This window comes from Melanotaenia boesemani, chromosome 21 (assembly GCF_017639745.1).
Source record: "Melanotaenia boesemani isolate fMelBoe1 chromosome 21, fMelBoe1.pri, whole genome shotgun sequence".
NCBI classification, from domain to species: domain Eukaryota; kingdom Metazoa; phylum Chordata; class Actinopteri; order Atheriniformes; family Melanotaeniidae; genus Melanotaenia; species Melanotaenia boesemani.
This window is the reverse complement of record NC_055702.1, coordinates 26,425,330-26,445,056: the sequence shown is the minus strand read 5'-3', so window position 1 is coordinate 26,445,056 and position 19,727 is coordinate 26,425,330. Positions and strand designations below refer to the sequence as shown.

At 40.3% G+C, this 19,727-nt stretch overlaps 1 protein-coding gene across 2 annotated transcripts in view; it reads left to right on the top strand.

Annotated features, from left to right (window-relative positions):
- LOC121632524 (dynein heavy chain 9, axonemal-like) overlaps nucleotides 1-19,727 on the top strand; it is a 198,150-nt gene that overhangs the window by 50,500 nt on the left and 127,923 nt on the right. For both annotated transcript variants that reach the window (XM_041974102.1, XM_041974103.1), the window contains 4 exons: nucleotides 1,542-1,646; nucleotides 14,681-14,838; nucleotides 15,441-15,579; nucleotides 19,041-19,328. In XM_041974102.1, coding sequence (XP_041830036.1) covers nucleotides 1,542-1,646; nucleotides 14,681-14,838; nucleotides 15,441-15,579; nucleotides 19,041-19,328 — 690 coding nt within the window. The remainder of the gene's footprint in view (nucleotides 1-1,541; nucleotides 1,647-14,680; nucleotides 14,839-15,440; nucleotides 15,580-19,040; nucleotides 19,329-19,727) is intronic.

The following is a 19,727-nucleotide window of genomic DNA, read 5'->3' as shown; positions in this document are numbered from 1 at the left end:
TCTAATGGAGGTTTTCTTTCCTGGTTCTGGTTCTCCTGGAGATTTTCTGTCTGCTTCTAGTGCATGTTTTCCCTCCTGGTTCTGGTTCTAGTGGCGGTTTTCCTTCCTGGTTCAGATTCAAATGGAGTTTTTCTTTCCTGGTTATGGTTCTCCTAGAGATTTTCTGTCCCGGTTCTGTTTCTCTTGGAGCTTTGCCTTCCTGGTTCTTCTTCTGTTGGAGGTTTTCCTTGCTGGTTCTGCTTCTAGTGTAGGTTTTTTTTTCTGCTTCTGGTTCTAATGGAGGTTTTCCTTCCTGATTTTGGTTAGTGGACATTTTCCTTCCTGGTTCTGGTTCTAATGAAGGTTTTTTCTTCTTAGTTCTGGTTCTAGTTGATGTTTTCTCTCCTGGTTCTGGATATAGTGGAGGTTTTCCCTCCTGCTTCTGGTTCTAATGGAGGTTTTCTGTCCTGGTTTTGGTTCTAATGGAATTTTTTTCCTTCCTGGTTCTGGTTCTAGTGGACATTTTCCCTCCTGGTTCTGGATTTAGTGGAGGTTTTCCCTCCTGGTTCTGGTTCTAATGGAGGTTTTCCTTCCTGGTTTTGGTTAGTGGACATTTTCCTTCCTGGTTCTGGTTCTAATGAAGGTTTTTTCTTCTTAGTTCTGGTTCTAGTGGAGGTTTTCTCTCCTGGTTCTGGATATATTGGAGGTTTTCCCTCCTGCTTCTGGTTCTAATGGAGGTTTTCTGTCCTGGTTCTGGTTAGTGGATGTTTTCCTTCCTTGTTCTGGTTCAAATGGAGATTTTCCTCTCCACTGTCTCCTCGTGTAGCTGAGGATGGAGGAGTGAATCAGATTAAATGTAATCTGTTGGTTTACTTACCTCGGTTATTATTTTTATAAACTGTTTTTTAAACAGTTATTTTAAACTGACCTAATGTGGATTATATATCAGATTTTTTTATTCAACTATAATTGGATAAAAATTAATTGGATTGAATTGGAATTTATCTGCCTCAAGTTTATGGGGTTGAATTGAACTTGCATACAACATACTCGAACTCAGCTGCATGACTAAGTCTGTCATCCGTTAAGCTTGTTTACTTTGGCTTTGGCTGAGTATAGGCAGCCTATTGGGCTTCTTGTGTTTTACCAGCCTCTGGTTTAAAAGGAAGCTTTTAATCTCCAGTGACTTTCTGTTCCACAGTTCTAAATAACATTATTTTTTAATTAAATTTATTTTTTTTTATAACTTGTTCCTTAATTTAAACTCTTTAATATTATGAATATCACTAAAGCTCTTAGTATTTTTCTTGTGAAGCTTTTTGAGCTGCATTTTCTCCAAGTAATTATTTCTTTACTATATTTTATACAAAATATACTATAGAAATATTTACTTCCACAGCCAAATATACAGTCAGACTTGTCATTGCAGCATTACTTTATTTAGAAGTTTTTTAATAAGTTGCGGTGATGATGATTTCAATCCAGGTTAAGGAATGGATTTGACTCTTTGACCTAGTCCAGGTCTCTTCTGTGAACATAACTGACTTCTTTCTATCCAACAGTCTTGTGGGAACATCTACAAAGGCCTGGCTCAGACTGGAGCATGGGGGTGCTTCGACGAGTTCAACAGGATCTCTGTGGAGGTGCTGTCTGTGGTGGCTGTACAGGTAGGAACAAGTTACACTCCTTCCACATCCTAAAACAGATCAAGATTTCATGAAGAGGCCAGTATGTGCTGGATGTTTTATAGACCAGGTGGTGCTAAATGTGAGTTTTCATCTTATTTACGAAGGGTTCCATCCAAATATCAAGCTGTAGTTGGAAGTAAGCCCCTAACAGCTCTGTTGAAGTAAATAGCCATCTCATTACAGTTTGCAAAAGTAAATTGCTTCAGCCAGGAGTTAAATCCACCAAGTCTGGCACCTTTGCACCTCCTCATAATTGGAGCCTTCTTTGATCTAATTTGAAAGTTGAGGTTGGAAAAAAACCCTGCTTAACTGTTGTGCTGTTTGTGTTGCTTACGTTTTTTAACGCTTCACTTGAAGTGCAGACCCTCAAGGAATCTGTTACAACTATTTAGATATAGTACAGAAAATCTTTTATTTGACTCTGAGAGGGAAATTGCCTTGTTATAGCAGCATGGATCAGGTACAAAAATAAAAAGATGAATAAATATATATCCACAAAAATATAGAAATGGTATTGAAATACTCATGGGTCACTTTATCAGGACCACCTTGCTAGTTCTGAGTTGGAGCCCTTTTTCCTTCACAATTTCCTTAATTCTTGGTGTCGTAGATTATTATCTATGACCAATTATCTGCTAATTATCTTCCTGAGGACAGACATTTAAATGTAAAACATCTGTTCTTTAAACAATACACTGTACCACATAATGTATACTGAGCTTTAAAATGTGCACATGGTGTAAAACAGTGAGAGAAAACATTTCTATTTTTAGACATTTACACAGGATTAAGTGATTTTTTTTTACTTATTGTAAATGTTTTTCCAGTCAGTGGAAAGATGGTGGAACAAAGTCTGGACATTTCAGCCAATGACCTGCAGGTTTCTTTCTTCCCTCTTAGGGGCCATTTCAGTCAAGCTGTTTAATTGCTGCTCTTTGTGGACTTAAAGATATAACTGTGTTGAACTTGCAGCCAGACCTTCATCAGTCACTTCAGGCAAATGCTTGAAAGCTTAATTAGTTCTTACTCACTATAAACTGAAAATATTCAGTGAAATTTGGTTTTTAACAATCTGCACTCACCATCCACTTCATCAGGTCCACCTTCTAGTTCCAGGTTGGACCCCTTTTAATTCTTGATGTGATAGATTCAACAAGATGGTGGAAACATCCCTCAGAGGTTTTGCTCCATAGTGACAGGAAAGCATCACACAGTTGCTGCAGGTTTGTTGGCTGCATCCATGGTGAGAATCTCCCGTTCCACCACATCCCAAATCTGCTCTACTGGACTAAGATTCTGCTCTACTGGACTGAGATCTGGTGGCTGTGGAGGCCGTTGGAGTCCAGTGAACTCATCGTCATGTTCTAGAAAGCAGGTGTAGATGATCTGAGCTTTGTGACATGGTGCATTATCCTGCTGGAAGTAGCATCAGAAGATGCTCCACTGTGGTCATAAAGGGATGCACATGGTCAGCAGCAATGCTCAGGTAGGCTGTGCTGGTTAAACCAGGTCACGTTGGTACTAAGGGGCCCAAAGTGGGCCAAGGAAATCAGCCCTCTGCTGCTGTAGCCCATCTGCTTCAAGGTTGGACATGTTGTGTGTTCAGAGATCCTGCTGTGCATATCTTGGTTGGAACCAGTGCTAAATCACCTCCAACAAGTCCTCCGCAATAATTCCTGCACTGGACCAAACCAAACTTCCTTCTTACTCTTGAGGCCTCAAGAACAAGAACAACGTATTTGCTTCTCAAGGAGTATATAAGAAACTTTAAAGAAAGCTTAAGTGAACCTGATGTAGATTTTGACTTCTAAATAAAAACTATTGAAATGCAGCAGAGAACAGGTGGGTCTTTAACCTGGATTTAAATAAACTGAGTGGTTCAGCTGATCTGAGGCTTTCTGGGAGTTTGTTCCAGACATGTGGGTCTGGGTCCATCAATACACCCAGATTTCTGGCCAGGTTGGTGGTTTTTAGGTGTACAGACTGAAGCTCTGTGGTGACCTTTAATCATTTCTCTTTGGCTCCAAATATAACCACCTCAGTTTTGTTTTTGTTTAACTGAAGAAAGTTTAGACACATCCAATCATTAATCTCATCAATGCATTTACCAAGAGCCTGTACGGGGCCTCGATCTCCTGGTGACATTGTAATATACAGTGTGTGCAGAATTATTAGGCAAATGAGTATTTTGACCACATCATCAAACACATTAGCTACGTGTCATTAAAATTGCAAAGTGTTTTAGGCGTGATCATCGAACAATCAAGCGTTTCATTCAAAATAGTCAACAGAGTCGCAAGAAGCTTGTTAAAAAACAAGGTGTAAAATAACTGCCCATGAACTCAGGAAAATCAAGCGTGAAGCTGCCAAGATGCCATTGGCCACCAGTTTTGCCATATTTCAGAGCTGCAACATCACTGGAGTGCCAAGAAGCACAAGGTGTGCAATACTCAGGGACATGGCCAAGGTAAGGAAGGCTGAAAAACGACCACCACTGAATAAGACACACAAGATAAAACGTCAAGACTGGGCCAAGAAATATCATAAGACTGATGTTTCTAAGGTTTTATGGACTGATGAAATGAGAGTGAGTCTTGATGGGCCAGATGGATGGGCCCGTGGCTGGATCAGTACAGGGCAGAGAGCTCCACTCCGACTCAGACGCCAGCAAGGTGGAGGTGGGATACTGGTATGGGCTGGTATCATCAAAGATGAGCTTGTAGGACCTTTTCGGGTTGAGGATGGAGTCAAGCTCAACTCCCAGTCCTACTGCCAGTTTCTGGAAGACACCTTCTTCAAGCAGTGGTACAAGAAGAAGTCAGCATCGTTCAAGAAAAACATGATTTTCATGCAGGACAATGCTCCATCACACGCATCCAAGTACTCCACTGCGTGGCTGGCCAGAAAAGGTCTAAAAGAAGAAAAAATAATGACATGGCCTCCTTGTTCACCTGATCTTAACCCCATAGAGAACCTGTGGTCCCTCATCAAATGTGAGATCTACAGGGAGGGAAAACAGTACACCTCTCTGAACAGTGTCTGGGAGGCTGTGGTTGCTGCTGCACGCAATGTTGATCGTGAACAGATCAAGACACTGACAGAATCTATGGATGGCAGGCTTTTGAGTGTCCTTGCAAAGAAAGGTGGTTAAATTGGTCACTGATTTGTTTTTGTTTTGTTTTTGAATGCCAGAAATGTATATTTGTAAATTTTGAGTTGTTATATTGGTTTCCCTGGTGAAAATAAACAAGTGAAATGGGTATATATTTGTTTTTTGTTAAGTTGCCTAATAATTATGCAGAGTAATAGTCCCCTGCACACACAGATATATCCTTCTAAGATACTAAAACTAAAAAAGCCCCACTCCAACTTCCAAAAATATTCAGCTTTGATATTTATGAGTCTTTTGTGTTCATTGCGAACATAGTAGTTGTTCTATAATAAAATTAATCCTCAAAAATACAACTTGCCTAATAATTCTGCACCCCCTGTATATCTGTGTGTCATCTGCGTAGCTATGTTAACTAATTTTGTTTTTCTCTATGATGTGTGCCAGTGGGAGCATGTAGATGTTAAAACAGAAGAGGCCCCAGGATGGAAAATTGGGGAACACTACATGTAATTTTTGTCTGCTCAAATCTGAAGTTACCTATTGACACAAAGTACTTTCTATTCTCAGTGTAGCGTAGTGCCAGAGAGGCCCGCCCAGTTTTCCAGTCGTTTAAGCAATTTATTGCCATCAACTGTATCAAATGTAGCACTGAGGTCCAGTAAGACTAAGACTGACGTTTTACCATCATCTGAATTCAAACATTAATGACTTTGGTCAGAGCATCTCAGTGCTGTAGTGCTGTCTAAAACCTTTACTGGAAGACATCTTTGCAGTTGTTTTGTGTTAAAAGGTCATTTAGTTGATTAAAAAACGGTTTTTCCTATTATCTTGCTTAGAAAAGGAAGATTTGAGATCGGCCTGTAGTTGCTCATTTGTGTCTTGTCTAGGTTGTCCATTTTTAGCAGGGGTTTGATTACAGCGTTTTTTAGAAGTTCTGGGAAGATTCCTAAAATTAAAGACAAGTTCACAATCTGTAACAGATCTGGCTCTAGAGTCTTTGAGACATTTTTGAAGAACCTTGTGGGCAGGATGTCCAAGCAGCAAGAGGAGGAGTTCAACTGACATAGATGTCGCCCAGATCTTTGCTGTTAATGGGATTAAACTGTGTCGTGGTGCTTAAACTGGTTTTCAATGGACACAATATGTCTGTTGAACCTGCTGTTGATGAACGAACTGCTTGTCTGATATTCTGGATTTTTTCAGTAAAAATTTGGCAAACTCATTGCAGGCCTTGGTGAAATAAAGTCAGGTGCTACTTACACAGGAGGGTTTGATATCCTGTAAACAATAGCGAATATGAACCGAGCATTATGACAGTTTTGGCTAATAATGTTAGAGAAGTAGGACTTTCTTGCATTCCTTAGTTGTAAATAGTAAGAGTGAAGTTTCTCTTTGTACATGTCATAATGAACCTGTAGATTTGATTTTCTCCATCTGCGCTCGGCTTTCCGACACTCTCTTTTTCCATGCTTTATCAGTATGAAATTTCTCCGTAGAGACTTTTTCTTTTCAGAGACAACTTTCACCTTAATAGGAGCAATGACATCCATAATATTGCACAATTTAGCATTAAAACTACTGACAAGCTCATTGGCTGAATCCCCTGATAGGGCAGGTGCTGAAAACACCCCACTTGTGTTTTCAACTATACAACGTTTTGTGATCATCTCTATTGAGACATTTGTTTGAACAGGAACTGTACACTCAAAGAAAACACAGTAATGATCAGACAGGCCCAGATCACACACAGTTACCTTGGAAACATCCAAACCCTTCGAAATCACTAAGTCTAAAGTGTGTCCTTTAATGTGTGTGGGCTCTGTTATATGCTGAGTCAGCCCAAATTTCTCCAGACTGTTAGCCAGATCTTTAGTCGCTTTGTCCTGAGGATTGTCTACATGGATGTTAAAATCGCCAACAATAATTACACAGTCAAAATCCAAACAGATTGTAGCCAGCAGTTCACTAAACTCATAAAATTCTGTGCAGTGCCCTGGTGGTCTATAGAAATTTAGATATATTATTTTACAAGCTTTCAACTGAAGAGCCACTGATTCAAAAGAAGTAAAACTTCCAAGTGATAACTGCTTACACTCAAATGATTCATTAAATAAAACTGCTACTCCTCCTTCTCTCCTGTTCAGTCTGAGCTCACTGATAAAACTAAAGTTGGGAGGGGTTGATTCTATAAGAGAAGCTACACTTTTATTTCGGTTTAACCAAGTTTCAGTTAAAAACATAAAATTAAGGTTGTGTTAAGTTATAAAACCATTGATAAAAATGTTTTCCCTACTAATGACCTAACATTTAATAAAGCTAAATTGATGGGTTTAGAATTGTTTACCCTATGTTTGGGGGCATGCTGTGGCTCACAGGGTATTTTAACTCTACTTCGAAACCTTTTAGAAAGCAGCTCTCTGTGTTCTGATCGAGCTACTTTTCTCCTTCTGTTACCAAACAGTACAGATATTTTTGAATCTTCTAATAAACAGGGATCCACCTGGTCCTGAGAAAAATCATGACTGCCGTTGTCTATGCAGCCTGGACCCTCCACGCATCATACATCCGAAACACAAAGCTGGCAGGGTGATACAGGAGCGGCTGGGTGCCCTCCTTTTAGCCGCTCTGATGGGTGGTGGTGAGGTCAAAAACATACTGGCAATTCAGCATGCTGTTTTGTACACAAACTATAACAACCTTAAATCGTTTACCTACCGAGCCAGGGGTGCACGACGCAACCGGATGCGGACGACTACACACACGAACCTACTACCATGGTGTCCTAGCTGTCTTTTATAGCAGCCATCAATCACAAAGCCGGTGTGTGCGCAGCTCGCCAACCCGGAAGTACGCCGCCCGTTCCTTCCGGCTCCTTCCGGTTACATTCGTTCCGCCCGGTTACATCAGCAAACTGGGCTCTGCTTGTTACCCGTCCTCCCATTTCCCTGTGAGATGATTTACTTTTTGGCTTTGCACCAAGAGCATTCCAGGGAGGACTATCATTGAAAGAGTTATTACCTTGTACATTGTCCTCCTTTTTCTTTCCAGCTAAGATTGTGCTAATTAGCTGTGTGTTAGCACAATCCTGTCCGCTGTTTTTTTATTAAAGGCAAGGTTATTTCATTTCCACACAATCCATTCACTTCCACATTCACCTCGAGCTGTTGGATCTCTGTTTCCAGCATGCGGATCCCCTGTAGAAGTTTGTGACAGTCATCTGTAGAGAAGGGAGGCATCTTGCAGCTAGTTAGCTTTAGCTCCTGAGTAACTGTAGATGAGGCTTCTGCTATTTGTAGGTCACGCTGACATGACACTGACAAGATTGTCTTAGAAAATAGTAGTATCCAACCAAATCTACCACAAAATAAAGTCCCAGTGATTAAAGAGTATGCAGGAGCAGTTGCTCATAAGTTTCTTGAGTTGAACAATAAGAATATTGGCAGAAAAATGCAGGCAGAGTGGAAAGCGAAGCAGCAAGTCAGCATGGAACAGAAGCAGGAAGTAGGTGACAGATAGATATATATCACAAGCCATATATATACAGTCAAGCTCAAATTTATTCATACCTCTGGCAAATTCTGTTTTAAAGTTACTTTTATCAACCAGCAACTTTTTTCTTGATTGGAAATGACACAGAATATCCAGACTGTTCCAAATTTTCACTCCACATACAGACACACACAAACGCTTAGGAGTGGTTCAAAATTTAGGCAAAGTGAAATCTCCATATCCTCTCATATTATAAGAATTCCCCCGAATTGTGAAAATGTTTTGTATATTACTTGGTAGTAATTTCTTTAATGCTTTGAATAGAGTTATTTATGTATAATACTTTACGAGATCATTCATTTTCATCCATCGATCCAACCAATAAACAACCTTTCATTTGCCATGAATACTCATCTTAGCACATCTTGAAAATAAAATTGCTGCCACCTAGTGGCATCATCTAGAAACAGGCAGAAAAAACTGAGGTATGCCGCATGACACAAGAACTGGACTGAAAATCAGTGGCAACAGGTCTGATGGAGGAATAAATCCTTACTAGAACCCAGACCTCAACATTATTGAAGCAGTGTGGGATCATCTGGACAGGGAACAGAACAAAAGGCAGAAATATCCAAAGAAGAGCTTTAGAAAGTCCTTCAAGAAGTCTGAAGAACTATTCCTGAAGACTAGTAAAAGACACGGCTAAGACTGTGATGAAGAATAAAGATGTTAAGTCCAAATATTCACTTTTAAGCTTTAAATTCTGTAATTTTATTTAGGTTTAAATGTTTCATTAAACTGCTGCACTTTTTCCCTGTTAGTCTGGCAATAGATAAAACCATGTATGATTTTTGCAGTTATATGCTGGTTAAAGTTGGTGCTTCAGTAACTTAAATCATGACTTAAGCAGAACCTGAGATGGTTCATTTTTCTGCAGCTCTCAGGATGAACTTTTACGTTGCTTTCCCTCCTCCGTCTCCACTTCCTGCATGATAACTTAGAAGAAAATTCTTGTGTTGGATTCTCTTGGTGCCCAGCAGTAGCTAGCACTTTGATACCAGGCATCTTTTGAGAAATCAGACATATTCTGTGTGTTTCAGCTGATGCTGGCTTCTCTGCTATCTCACATTCTGTTATCCTGGATCAAACAGATCCTCCCCATGGCTTCATAAGTTTCACATGTTTTCAAATCCAGCACGCCATTGCCAATGACACTATCTTCATACGTGCACAATACCATCAAAGAAAAATGTATACAGCTGATAAGGATGCTGATTATGATCACGGTGATGGAGAAGATAATGGAGATGGAGCTTGCCCGAAGGATCATTATTCACTGCCAGGCTTAACCGTCACTTCTTTGCCCTTCTTTTTTTCTCCCGTGAGCAGAGATGAAAGTCCCGCAGTCTTCCTCCATAAGCTGTGGAAGTCCACAGTACTTAGAGAATTTTAAAGTGCCAGAAGAATGAATAGGTGTTGCATGGCTGAATGAATAATGAATCATGTTGGCTTATACGTGGAGAAGCAGACCTTGAGAACAGAGAGGCATCAAACTCATGCTGTGACAGCTCCAGCACTCAGCCTGTCTCAACGGAGCCGCCGCAGAGCCGTCTCTCCTCTCGGAGCACACACCTATAATCCATCCTCGACAAGTGGGAGCAGCTAGCATCGCGCTCAGCTGCTGCTCGGGCCTAAAACACAGGTGGCGAATCGGTTCTACATTAACTAAACAGAGATGAACAGAAGGCAGCCAGACATAACAACATGGAGATAAATTGAGGAGGTTCTGCTTCTGTTCCAGCCAACACAAACCTGCTCTGTGTTTTTACTGACGCTTGTTGCTTCAGGCTGTACATTTAAAGGGCGTAAAAAAAAGAGTGGAGGAAGAGCCCACCGGATCAAGCCTCTCTAAACGGCGGCTTTTCTTAACTTTTTGAAGTGTTTTGGCATTTTATTTCCCTCTCTGTAGGATAGCAGCGCTGTCACATCACATGAAAAACAAACTCCAGTGATCTTCTCATGGAAAGTTGGTGCTGCTGCAGCTGCCTTGTTTGTTTTTGCATCGTCCCCTCCCCTCCCGGTTGTGTTAGTATGACTAAGTGATCTGTAGCTGAGTACTCATCCATGAAGAGATGTTCCTTCTCTTTCCAGCTGTCGACTCGCCACGCTCTTTTAACACTCGCATGTTAAATTCATAAAGCCTCTTACAGGCAGGGCTTGAGAGTTTCAGGCCGAGATGTGCGCAGAAAGTTCACTTCTGATAACTCATTTAGTCATAATGTAGGCAAGCAGAGCCTTGGTGGTTCATCCATCCAGTAAAGCCTGGCTGATAGCATCCTCATTTTACTTATCAGACCCACTCCCTTTAAAAAAAGGTGCACGATGCAGAACCGTTTGACAGGCTGTTCTAAACTGATTGTGATTGTCACATTAATGAGATGCTAATGACTGAGATGTGAGAGTTTTTTTGTTTTAATGGCTTGGGCAAGGCTTGCTTTGCATTTTAAGATTGAGCAATGTTGTTGTTTGTTCATGATTTGATTCATCTGAAACTTCCCAACAATCAGTTGAAGGGTTGCCTTTGAATTCTTCCTACATGTATTCATGGTCGTATTCATGGTCCTTCAATGAACTTTGTTGAGCAGTGACACACAGATATGCACACACAGCATACATACACACACATTTCTGAAGGACAGTTTCCTGGACCTACAATATATGTTAGTTTAAATTTATGAACTATTGTGTACCCTGCTTCCTACAAGGCCATGAATCCAGATGCTGAGGTGACTGATTGAGCTGAAAACAGTTTCCACATTCAAGGAGAAACTGCACCCCGACAGCTTATCTTAGTGACACACAACTTTCTTTCTGCAATCCAGCGTGACCAATATGTTTCATGAGCCTTTATTTCCAGAAAGTTTGATCATGAAACAATGTTGGATCGACTCAGGATCCAGAGATCGATCTGAGACCATTTTACAGTGGTGAAATAATAAAAACAAAAATAACAAACAAAATCTAGACTGTACAACATTCTGTATACTGAGTTTTAAAATGTTAATGGAAAAGAAACTGAATGAATAGTGTAAATCTTTCTCCTATTTAGACTTTCAACCAAATATTTCCCAGCTTAGTTCGAAGAACCAGTCTAGTTTATCACAGTTACACGTGGACATACAAATTTTCCTCATCTAATTAAGACATTTAGCTTGTTGGAGCATGTGGGATTGTTTACATTAGTTTGATTATGAAGTCCTTTTTTTTACAAATGATCAGGGAATCACTGGATACTTTCAGTTTAATTGGGCCTGTTTTTTCATTGATTGAATTGATGTACTGTTAAACGCTGATAATTTTTTACTTTGAGCCTGATCTCTGAGAAATCTACTGCAGAAAGACTTGTAGGCCGTGGATCCTTCTTTATGTCACAAGCTGCATTTCCATTATAGTTTTTTATAAAAACAAGTGATATTTCTAAAATGTAGACAAAGTGCAATTGTGATTTTTGGGTGTTTCCACTGAAATGTGTTTAGCGCATTAGCCATTATTCACGTAAAATGTTGTCTCACGAGACTCCACTTTGAGGAGGTGGACATTTCGAATTCTTTGTAAAACTCTGCATTTTGCTGTTGTTTGCTATTAAAGAGGCAGTTATATATTTTTGTCTTTGTTTGTAAAAAAATTTCCGTCTCTTCTTGTCTCTGCTCATAGCGCTGTTCAGGTTGGTCCCTACACCAAACTCTGCACTGGAACTCATTTTCAGTGCATATATATATATATATATATATATATATACAGACCCGTCGTTATGGGCGGGCCATAGAGGGCCCGGCCCCCCTTAGTTAGTGCTTGTGCCCGCCCCCTGCTGGAGGCCCTGGCCAGATCTCTAAAAACAATCTCTAATTTTTTACTATCATTATTATAATTTTAACCACTAATGTTGCAATCTTCATCACTAAGACATTTAAAATATAAACAAACAAGTGTAGTTTTCTCTTATGGGAGCTATTACTGCTGCACGTAGACTATTAGCTACATGACGTAGCCTACGTCAACGTTGCCGTGCAAGTTACCGCGCAATGTGATGTGTGAGAGAGGAAGAGATTTCTTGTGCTTTATTCGAAAATATGGATATACGTAAGTGGTTTTTTGGATATTTCTTTACGTAATATTTTACTTTAAAATATGAAGACTGGTGTGGGTTTTTGCTGGATGTGCTGTTGGCTATTTTTAACTTGCATCAGTGCTGCGCAGATAAAGGATTATGTATAGTAATAATTTTGCCCCCCCCATGCATTTGATATGCCCCACTCAAGACAAAGGTCTGGCGACGGGTCTGTATATATATATATATATAAACCTTTTAGTAATATTTGAGAGGCATGTTTCCAATACCAGTTTTTTAGATTTTTTTATATTTATATTTAGGTTTTGCGCAATTCTAGGGGTAACGGAAATGCACCTTTTCTTGAACTGAACTGGTCCAGTTGCAGGATATGATGGCTGTTGGTTGGCTTAAACACCAGAGAGCTTTTTTTTATATTTGTAATTCCTTCATTACACATTACACAGAGATTTAATGTCTCTCTCTTCCTTTGTGGTTGCAGTTTAGCAGCTGACATGCTTACAGTTTATGGCCAGTGTTGTTTTCTGTAACAGCAGTTGTCATTGTTGTACTGATGGTGCATTCACTAGCAGGCTGAAAAGTGAAATATAAAAAAAAAACAAAAACAACCAAAGAAAACACAAAGAAAGTCAACTGGAAGTTAGATATCCTTATCGGGATTTAAAACATTCACGTACTGGTGGAGAATTATCAGCTAGTTTCTTATGTTAAAGGAACTCTAATATCACTGGCCACTTTATTAGGTCCTGTTGCATTTATTTATGGCAGCAACTCAACATATCTAGTCATGTAGACATGGTAAAGACAACTTGCTGAAGTTCAAACTGAGCATCAGAATGAGGAAGAAAGGGGATTTAAGTGACTTTGTATGTGGCATGGTTGTAGGTCTAAGTTTTCCAGAAACTGCTGAACTACTGGGATTTTCACACACAACCATCTCTCGGGTTTATAGAGAATGATCTGAAGAAGAGAAAATATCCAATGAGCAGTAGCTGTGTGAACCAGAATGTCTTGTCAGAGGTCAGAGGAGAATGGACAGACTGGTTGGAGATGATAGAAAGGCAACAGGAAGTCCAATAAGAACTGGTTCCAAGCAAGGTCTACAGAATAGCATCTCTGAACAACACGTCCAACCTTGAAGCAGATGGGCTACAGCAGCAGAAGACACACCGGGTGCCTCCTGTCAGCTAAGAACAGGAAACTGAGGCTACAATTCACACACACTCACCAACACTGGACAATAGAAGATGGAGAAACGTTGCTGTTCTGATGAGTCTCCATTTCAGCTCCACATTCAGATGCTCGGCTCAGAATCTGCTGGAAACATCATGAAAACATGGATCCATCCTGCCTTGGATCAACAATTAAGGCTGCTGCTGGTGTATTGGTGGGGAGGATATTTTCTTGGCCCACTCGGGCCACTTAGTACCAACGTGGCCTGGTTTAACCACCACAGCCTACCTGAGTATTGTTGCTGACCATGTCCATCCCTTTATGACCACAGTGGAGCATCTTTTGATGCTACTTCCAGCAGGATAATGCACCATGTCACAAAGCTCAGATCATCTCCACCTGCTTTCTAGAACATGACGATGAGTTCACTGAACTCCAACGGCCTCCACAGCCACCAGATCTCAGTCCATTAGAGCAGCTTTGTGATGTGGTGGAACGGGAGATTCTCATCATGGATGCAGCCGACAAACCTGGAACTATATGGTGGACCTGATAAAGTTGATGATGAGTGTAGATGGTTGAAGACCAGGTTCCACTGAGTATTTTCAGTGTTAAAGTAAGTAAAAACTGATAAAGGTGTGTGCCTGTGATGAATGTCTTTCCTCTAACCATGACCTAAAAGTTTAATACAGTTTAATGTTTAAGTCCACAAAGAGCAGAAATTAAACAACTTGCCTGAAATTCACTGAGAGAGAAGAAGGAAACTTGCAGGTTATTGGCTAGAGTGTCCAGATTTTGTCCTACCATTTTTCCAGCTACACAAACAAAATCAGAGGTGTAGTTAATGAATTAAAAATATCTGTTATATTTAGTGAAGTTAGAAAATAAAGTGTATTGCTGCAGAAGTCCATGTTTACTGCAAATGATCATTAGTTTAGCTTTTACAATAGGAGCATGTCTACTTTAGTTCAGCTTCAACAGAGCTGTTACCAGGACATTTATATGTCTGAGGAGGATGAAAAAAGTTAATCCTTTTCTCGTTTTTTAACTTCTGTTTTTTAGTGGTGTAGATAAGAACGACTGTTCATTCTCTGTGATATTCATGTGCAGGTCAAAAGCATCCAAGATGCCATCCGCGATAAGAAGCAGAGGTTTAACTTTATGGGAGAGGAGGTGAATCTCTGTCCCTCTGTGGGCATCTTCATCACCATGAATCCAGGCTATGCTGGCAGAACTGAGCTTCCTGAGAACCTCAAAGCCCTGTTCAGGTTGGTCCCAACACCAAACTCTCTGCACTGGATCTCTTTTCCACTGCATATATATATGTATGCTTAAATAAAATAAACAAAAATATCTAATTATATAAATGCTATATGGCATCTTGATTTTTATTTTTGTGTTTATTAACTTGTTTCAGTGGTGAAAACTGAATTTATTGTATCTTATAAAGAGGACCAAAGCCTCCCTGAGTGTGCCGCTTGGTTTTAGGGGAAAGGTTGATCTGCTTTGATGTTTTTATGTTATGTTTACTTTTACCTTGTTTACACAATTTCACAAATAGGTCTGCTGTGTCTGAACTTATTAAAATGATGCGGTCAAATAAGTAAATATGGCCTTTAAATAAAGATTTTTCCTCTCCAAGGCCACAACTCATCCCGGTAATTAACTTTTGGATTGCAACTAACATGAGAAGACATTAAAATATTTTAGTGATTTGCAGGAGTAATAACATGAACTTATCAAAATTCAGTTTGATTTTTCTTTTGCTTGGCTATATCACATTGAAGGCCTCTGCTTTAATAGTTCATATAAAGGTTAAAACAAAGACTGAGTTGATAATTGATCGTGCCGCCTTTACATTCCCCCGCAGACCTTGTGCCATGGTGGTACCAGACTTTGAGCTGATCTGTGAAATCATGCTGGTGGCTGAAGGCTTTATTAACGCTCGGATCCTCGCCAGGAAGTTCATCACCCTCTACACGCTGTGCAAAGAGCTGCTGTCCAAACAGGTACTGTCCTCGGTGTTGTGATGGAGTAAAAAATCTGATGCATTTCCACCTTAAAGTTTAACAGCTGACTCAATTATCTGGGCGTAATGGAGGTTCTGATGTAGGAATGACTCTGAGGCAACACACAGTAGCTAACTCTGCAACTGCCATCTCAGTGAAGTATTACACACATATGAATAAAAAGCTGCAGGGAGTTTCTTTCCTAATTTTTCTTTAATTCCTCCTGGTCTGGTCCTTTTTTACATTTTATGCCATTTTAATTATTTAAAAAAGCAGTAAAATCAATTACTGTGGTGATTGATGTTACAGAGCAGCTCCTCAGCTTGGGTAAGTGATTTTATGAGCCCTCAGTTCTGGATAAATTTTCCATGACTGCAGGCGTATTTTACTGTTATATAGCTACTTTATTCTAATGGCTTTTAAATGAAGTTATATTGAAATATAGACTTATACCTTTTCTACACTTTCTACATTTTTTTCTAGTCAATAAACGTGCTGAATTGTTTATATATATATATATATATATATATATATATATATATATATATATATTTACATACATACACATAGTTACGACCCAGTACAGGGGTATGGACGTAACAAAAGAATGAGAATTGTGGACAGATGTAAAACCGGGAGATAACAGAATTTATTGATACAAGTGGGAATGAAGATAAATACCAGGACAAAGGTGGTGAACCAAGTGCTGGGGTTAGTGAAGCTGCTCAAATCAAGAAAGCAAGATAAGAACTATTTTCTAAAGTTAACTCAAACAAGCCAGTAAAAACAAAGCTGACAATAACCACAAAAGAGGTGAACAAGTAATCTATATAGTAACAAAAGGTGAAGCAGCTCCAATACCTAAATTTTAACCAAAAGAATTATTTTAAACCACTAAACTAACAAAACATAACTAAGGGAGAAGCCAAAAGGGCTTTCAGACTTATCACAAAAGAAAAACAAGACTATCCGTCACAAAAGGAGAACTAAGCAACTGCTCACTAAGAGGCCAAATGCCCTGAAATACTGACCAAGAAGAACAAAAGCGGGAGGGAGAGGTTTTAGTCAGGAGCAAAGACTATGCCTTCACCGCCAGTAAACAATGAAGGCATTCAGAGCAGACGCTCATCAACCGAGGTCGTGTAAAGACAAGGTTTTATTGAACTTTGTGGGGAGCTGGACGGATGATCCAGGTGTCAGAAGCCAGGAGAGGGAAAATTTTGGAGATAGCTGGAGACACAAGGAAATGAACTCTAAGAAAATACTTTTACAAGCAAAGCACAATAACAGGCCCAATTACCACAACATTAAGCGGAAAAATCTGGTGAGGTCTGGTTGCTCCTGCAGGTTTTTAAAAAGGAATCCGTGATGAAGGCAGATGGAGAACAAGTGTGTAAAATAGGAGCTGAGCAGACTCCACTCCGGGCTTCCTGCAACCTACTACGCCCCACCTAAGACTCAGAAACCAAAATACAAACAGCACAGCAAGCATGATTGTGACAGTCTTTGTGTTTCTGTTTGTGCTTTTGCTTAGAGGTCCCATATTATACACTTTATTCCCAATCTGAGACCATTCATTAATATCTAAATGAAATATTTCCGCCATGGTATGGACAAATCAACCCTCAGTTTGAGTGCAGCGGCTTCTCTTCACCTCCCTCTTTTTAGCAGCTTCAGAAATGTGCCGTTTATGGTGGGTGGAACCCTGGTGGAGCAGCTCAGCTGTTGGCTCCGCCCATCGCATCGCCCGTCATGAGGTGATTGACAGGTTAATATATTTTCAAGCTATCAGACTAATAAGGCCGAAACGATAAAATAACTGCCAGCTCTTACCTCTCCAGCTGTGTCACGGACAGTTGGTATTGAACCTGGCTTCAGCTTCAAACGGTTGGCGAAGCCTGCTTTCCATGCCCCCATGTTGTGGAAACAGTCCTCTTTGAAATGCTGGCCACAGACATGCAAAACCTTTGGAAGTTTTCCGGGTACATTTCCTCCAAAAATAAAATTAATCCACTCAGTCCTCGTGGGTTCAGTGGATGGAAGTAAAAAAACGTTTTCGTGTTCATTTATGCAGCCACAAACAGAACAGTGCTTCTGTCGCTTAGCCATGTCCGCTAACGAGGGTTGCCGAAGAGGGAAAAACACTGGGCGCTAGGTGATTTTTAGAGGGCGGGCTTTGAGAGCCGGTAGACGGGTCCATCGCTCTGTGGGGAGTGGTTATTGTCCCTTATGACGTCATAACGTACACGCTTTCAAACAAGCTCATTTCAGCGCTTACTTCCCTAGAGGTGGAGCAGGGGGGAGAGAGAGCGCCTGAAAGAGTTTCACACTTACGGGTCTCCTACACATGCGGGGGGACCAGTATGACTGTTCCAAAACCATTAAAAAGTGAATTTTGCATAATATGGGACCTTTAAACCAAACACTGTTTTCTCCAGAATCGGTACAGTACGAGCCTCAGGAAAAGCAGCCAGATTTCTAGCATGTTATTCTACGTCACTTCCTCTCTTTGGTTCAGTTGATGGTCCCTTTGCTTTCACACTGCAAGTGAACCACATCAGGGCTCAACTGCACGTGAACTGAAGAACTGAAGAAGACTAGTTTGCTTCTTTGGACTGTACCTGAGTGCAAATAAATGTTATTACTACAAACTAATTGTACTACCTATGGAAGCGGACCATTTTGGCTTAAAGTGGACCAAACAGTGCCAGTGTGAATGTGCCCTAAAACACAAAAATAAAAAATAGTGTCAGTAAGTTGTACTGTTAAAACTTTTGTTTGTGCTGGCTGAGGTTTTTGTTTTATTAACCCTTTAAACCGTAATTTACCTCAGAGGTGTTTGGACTTTCTCCAGGGCTGAGAAATAATTAGAGAGAGAGTGGATTCTGATCCAGGATTCTAGGTTTGTGTTACTGTTATGAGTTAAATTAACTGGTGGTTGACTATATTAAGTGTTGTCCAGACAATAAAACAGTAACCTGATGAAGAGTATTCAACAACTCTGATTGATCAGTTTTCTTAACTACATCCAACCTATTGGTTGCTGCCACACAGAGGGATCGAACCCTGGAATAACTTTTAATCTAAAATATCTTTAAAATTATGGTGACAAAAACAAAACCTTAAGCACAGGTGTTTGACATAATTTGTGTTAGATTTGAAGAATGTAGGGTGTGAGGAGGGGAATTAGGGGCCAACTTTAGTCAGGTTTGGATTTTAGTTGCTGTTTGTGATTTGATATGAGTGGAAGTGACCGTGTAAAATCAGCCATAATATCATCTCAAAGCGATTTCTTGTAATTTCATTAATAAATCAGTCATCGAGGTTTCAAACATCAGCATCTTGGTAATAAAGTGAAAGGTGAAGAGCTGCTTAACAACTATAAGATGCATAATGCTGGTATGTGAAGCGGTTGATTGTACTTTCCTCTGCTCACACTTTTCTCTTGGCTTTCCTTGCAGGATCACTATGACTGGGGCCTCAGAGCTATCAAGTCAGTGCTGGTCGTTGCTGGCTCTCTGAAAAGAGGAGACCCCACCCGGGCCGAGGATCAGGTTCTCATGCGAGCTCTGAGAGACTTTAATATTCCAAAGATAATCACAGACGACATGCCCGTCTTCATGGGCCTGATAGGAGACCTTTTCCCCTCCCTGGATGTCCCCAGGAAGAGAGACCTGGACTTTGAGAGGCATGTGAAGCAGTCTATTCTGGACTTGAAGTTACAGGCCGAGGACAACTTTGTACTCAAGGTACAGTCTGAGGATTACAGCTGGTGGGAACAAATTTGACTCTAAGTCATGTGTGAAGGAAAATATGATTACATGCTGTGTGTACAGCACCAGCAGAGCTCCCAAATGGGGGTTTTTATCTTTAACAATTTTGACAGATATTACAGTTGCAGTTCTTTCATTTGAGATTTGTCTTCATTCTCCCCAAAAGCTATTTACCTCATGTCAAAATGCTCTGCTGGGAAATGCACATTAGTGTCAAACAGGTCTGCAGCATCTGGATGAATTGGGCAAATATTGCCAAAAGCCAGTGGTTGGCTGTAGCTTGAGTTCAGGTGCCCAAGCTGATGACCTAATTCTAGTCATTATATTACACATAGATACACACAATAGGAGGCATTGTGTGTCAGAGACAGAAGT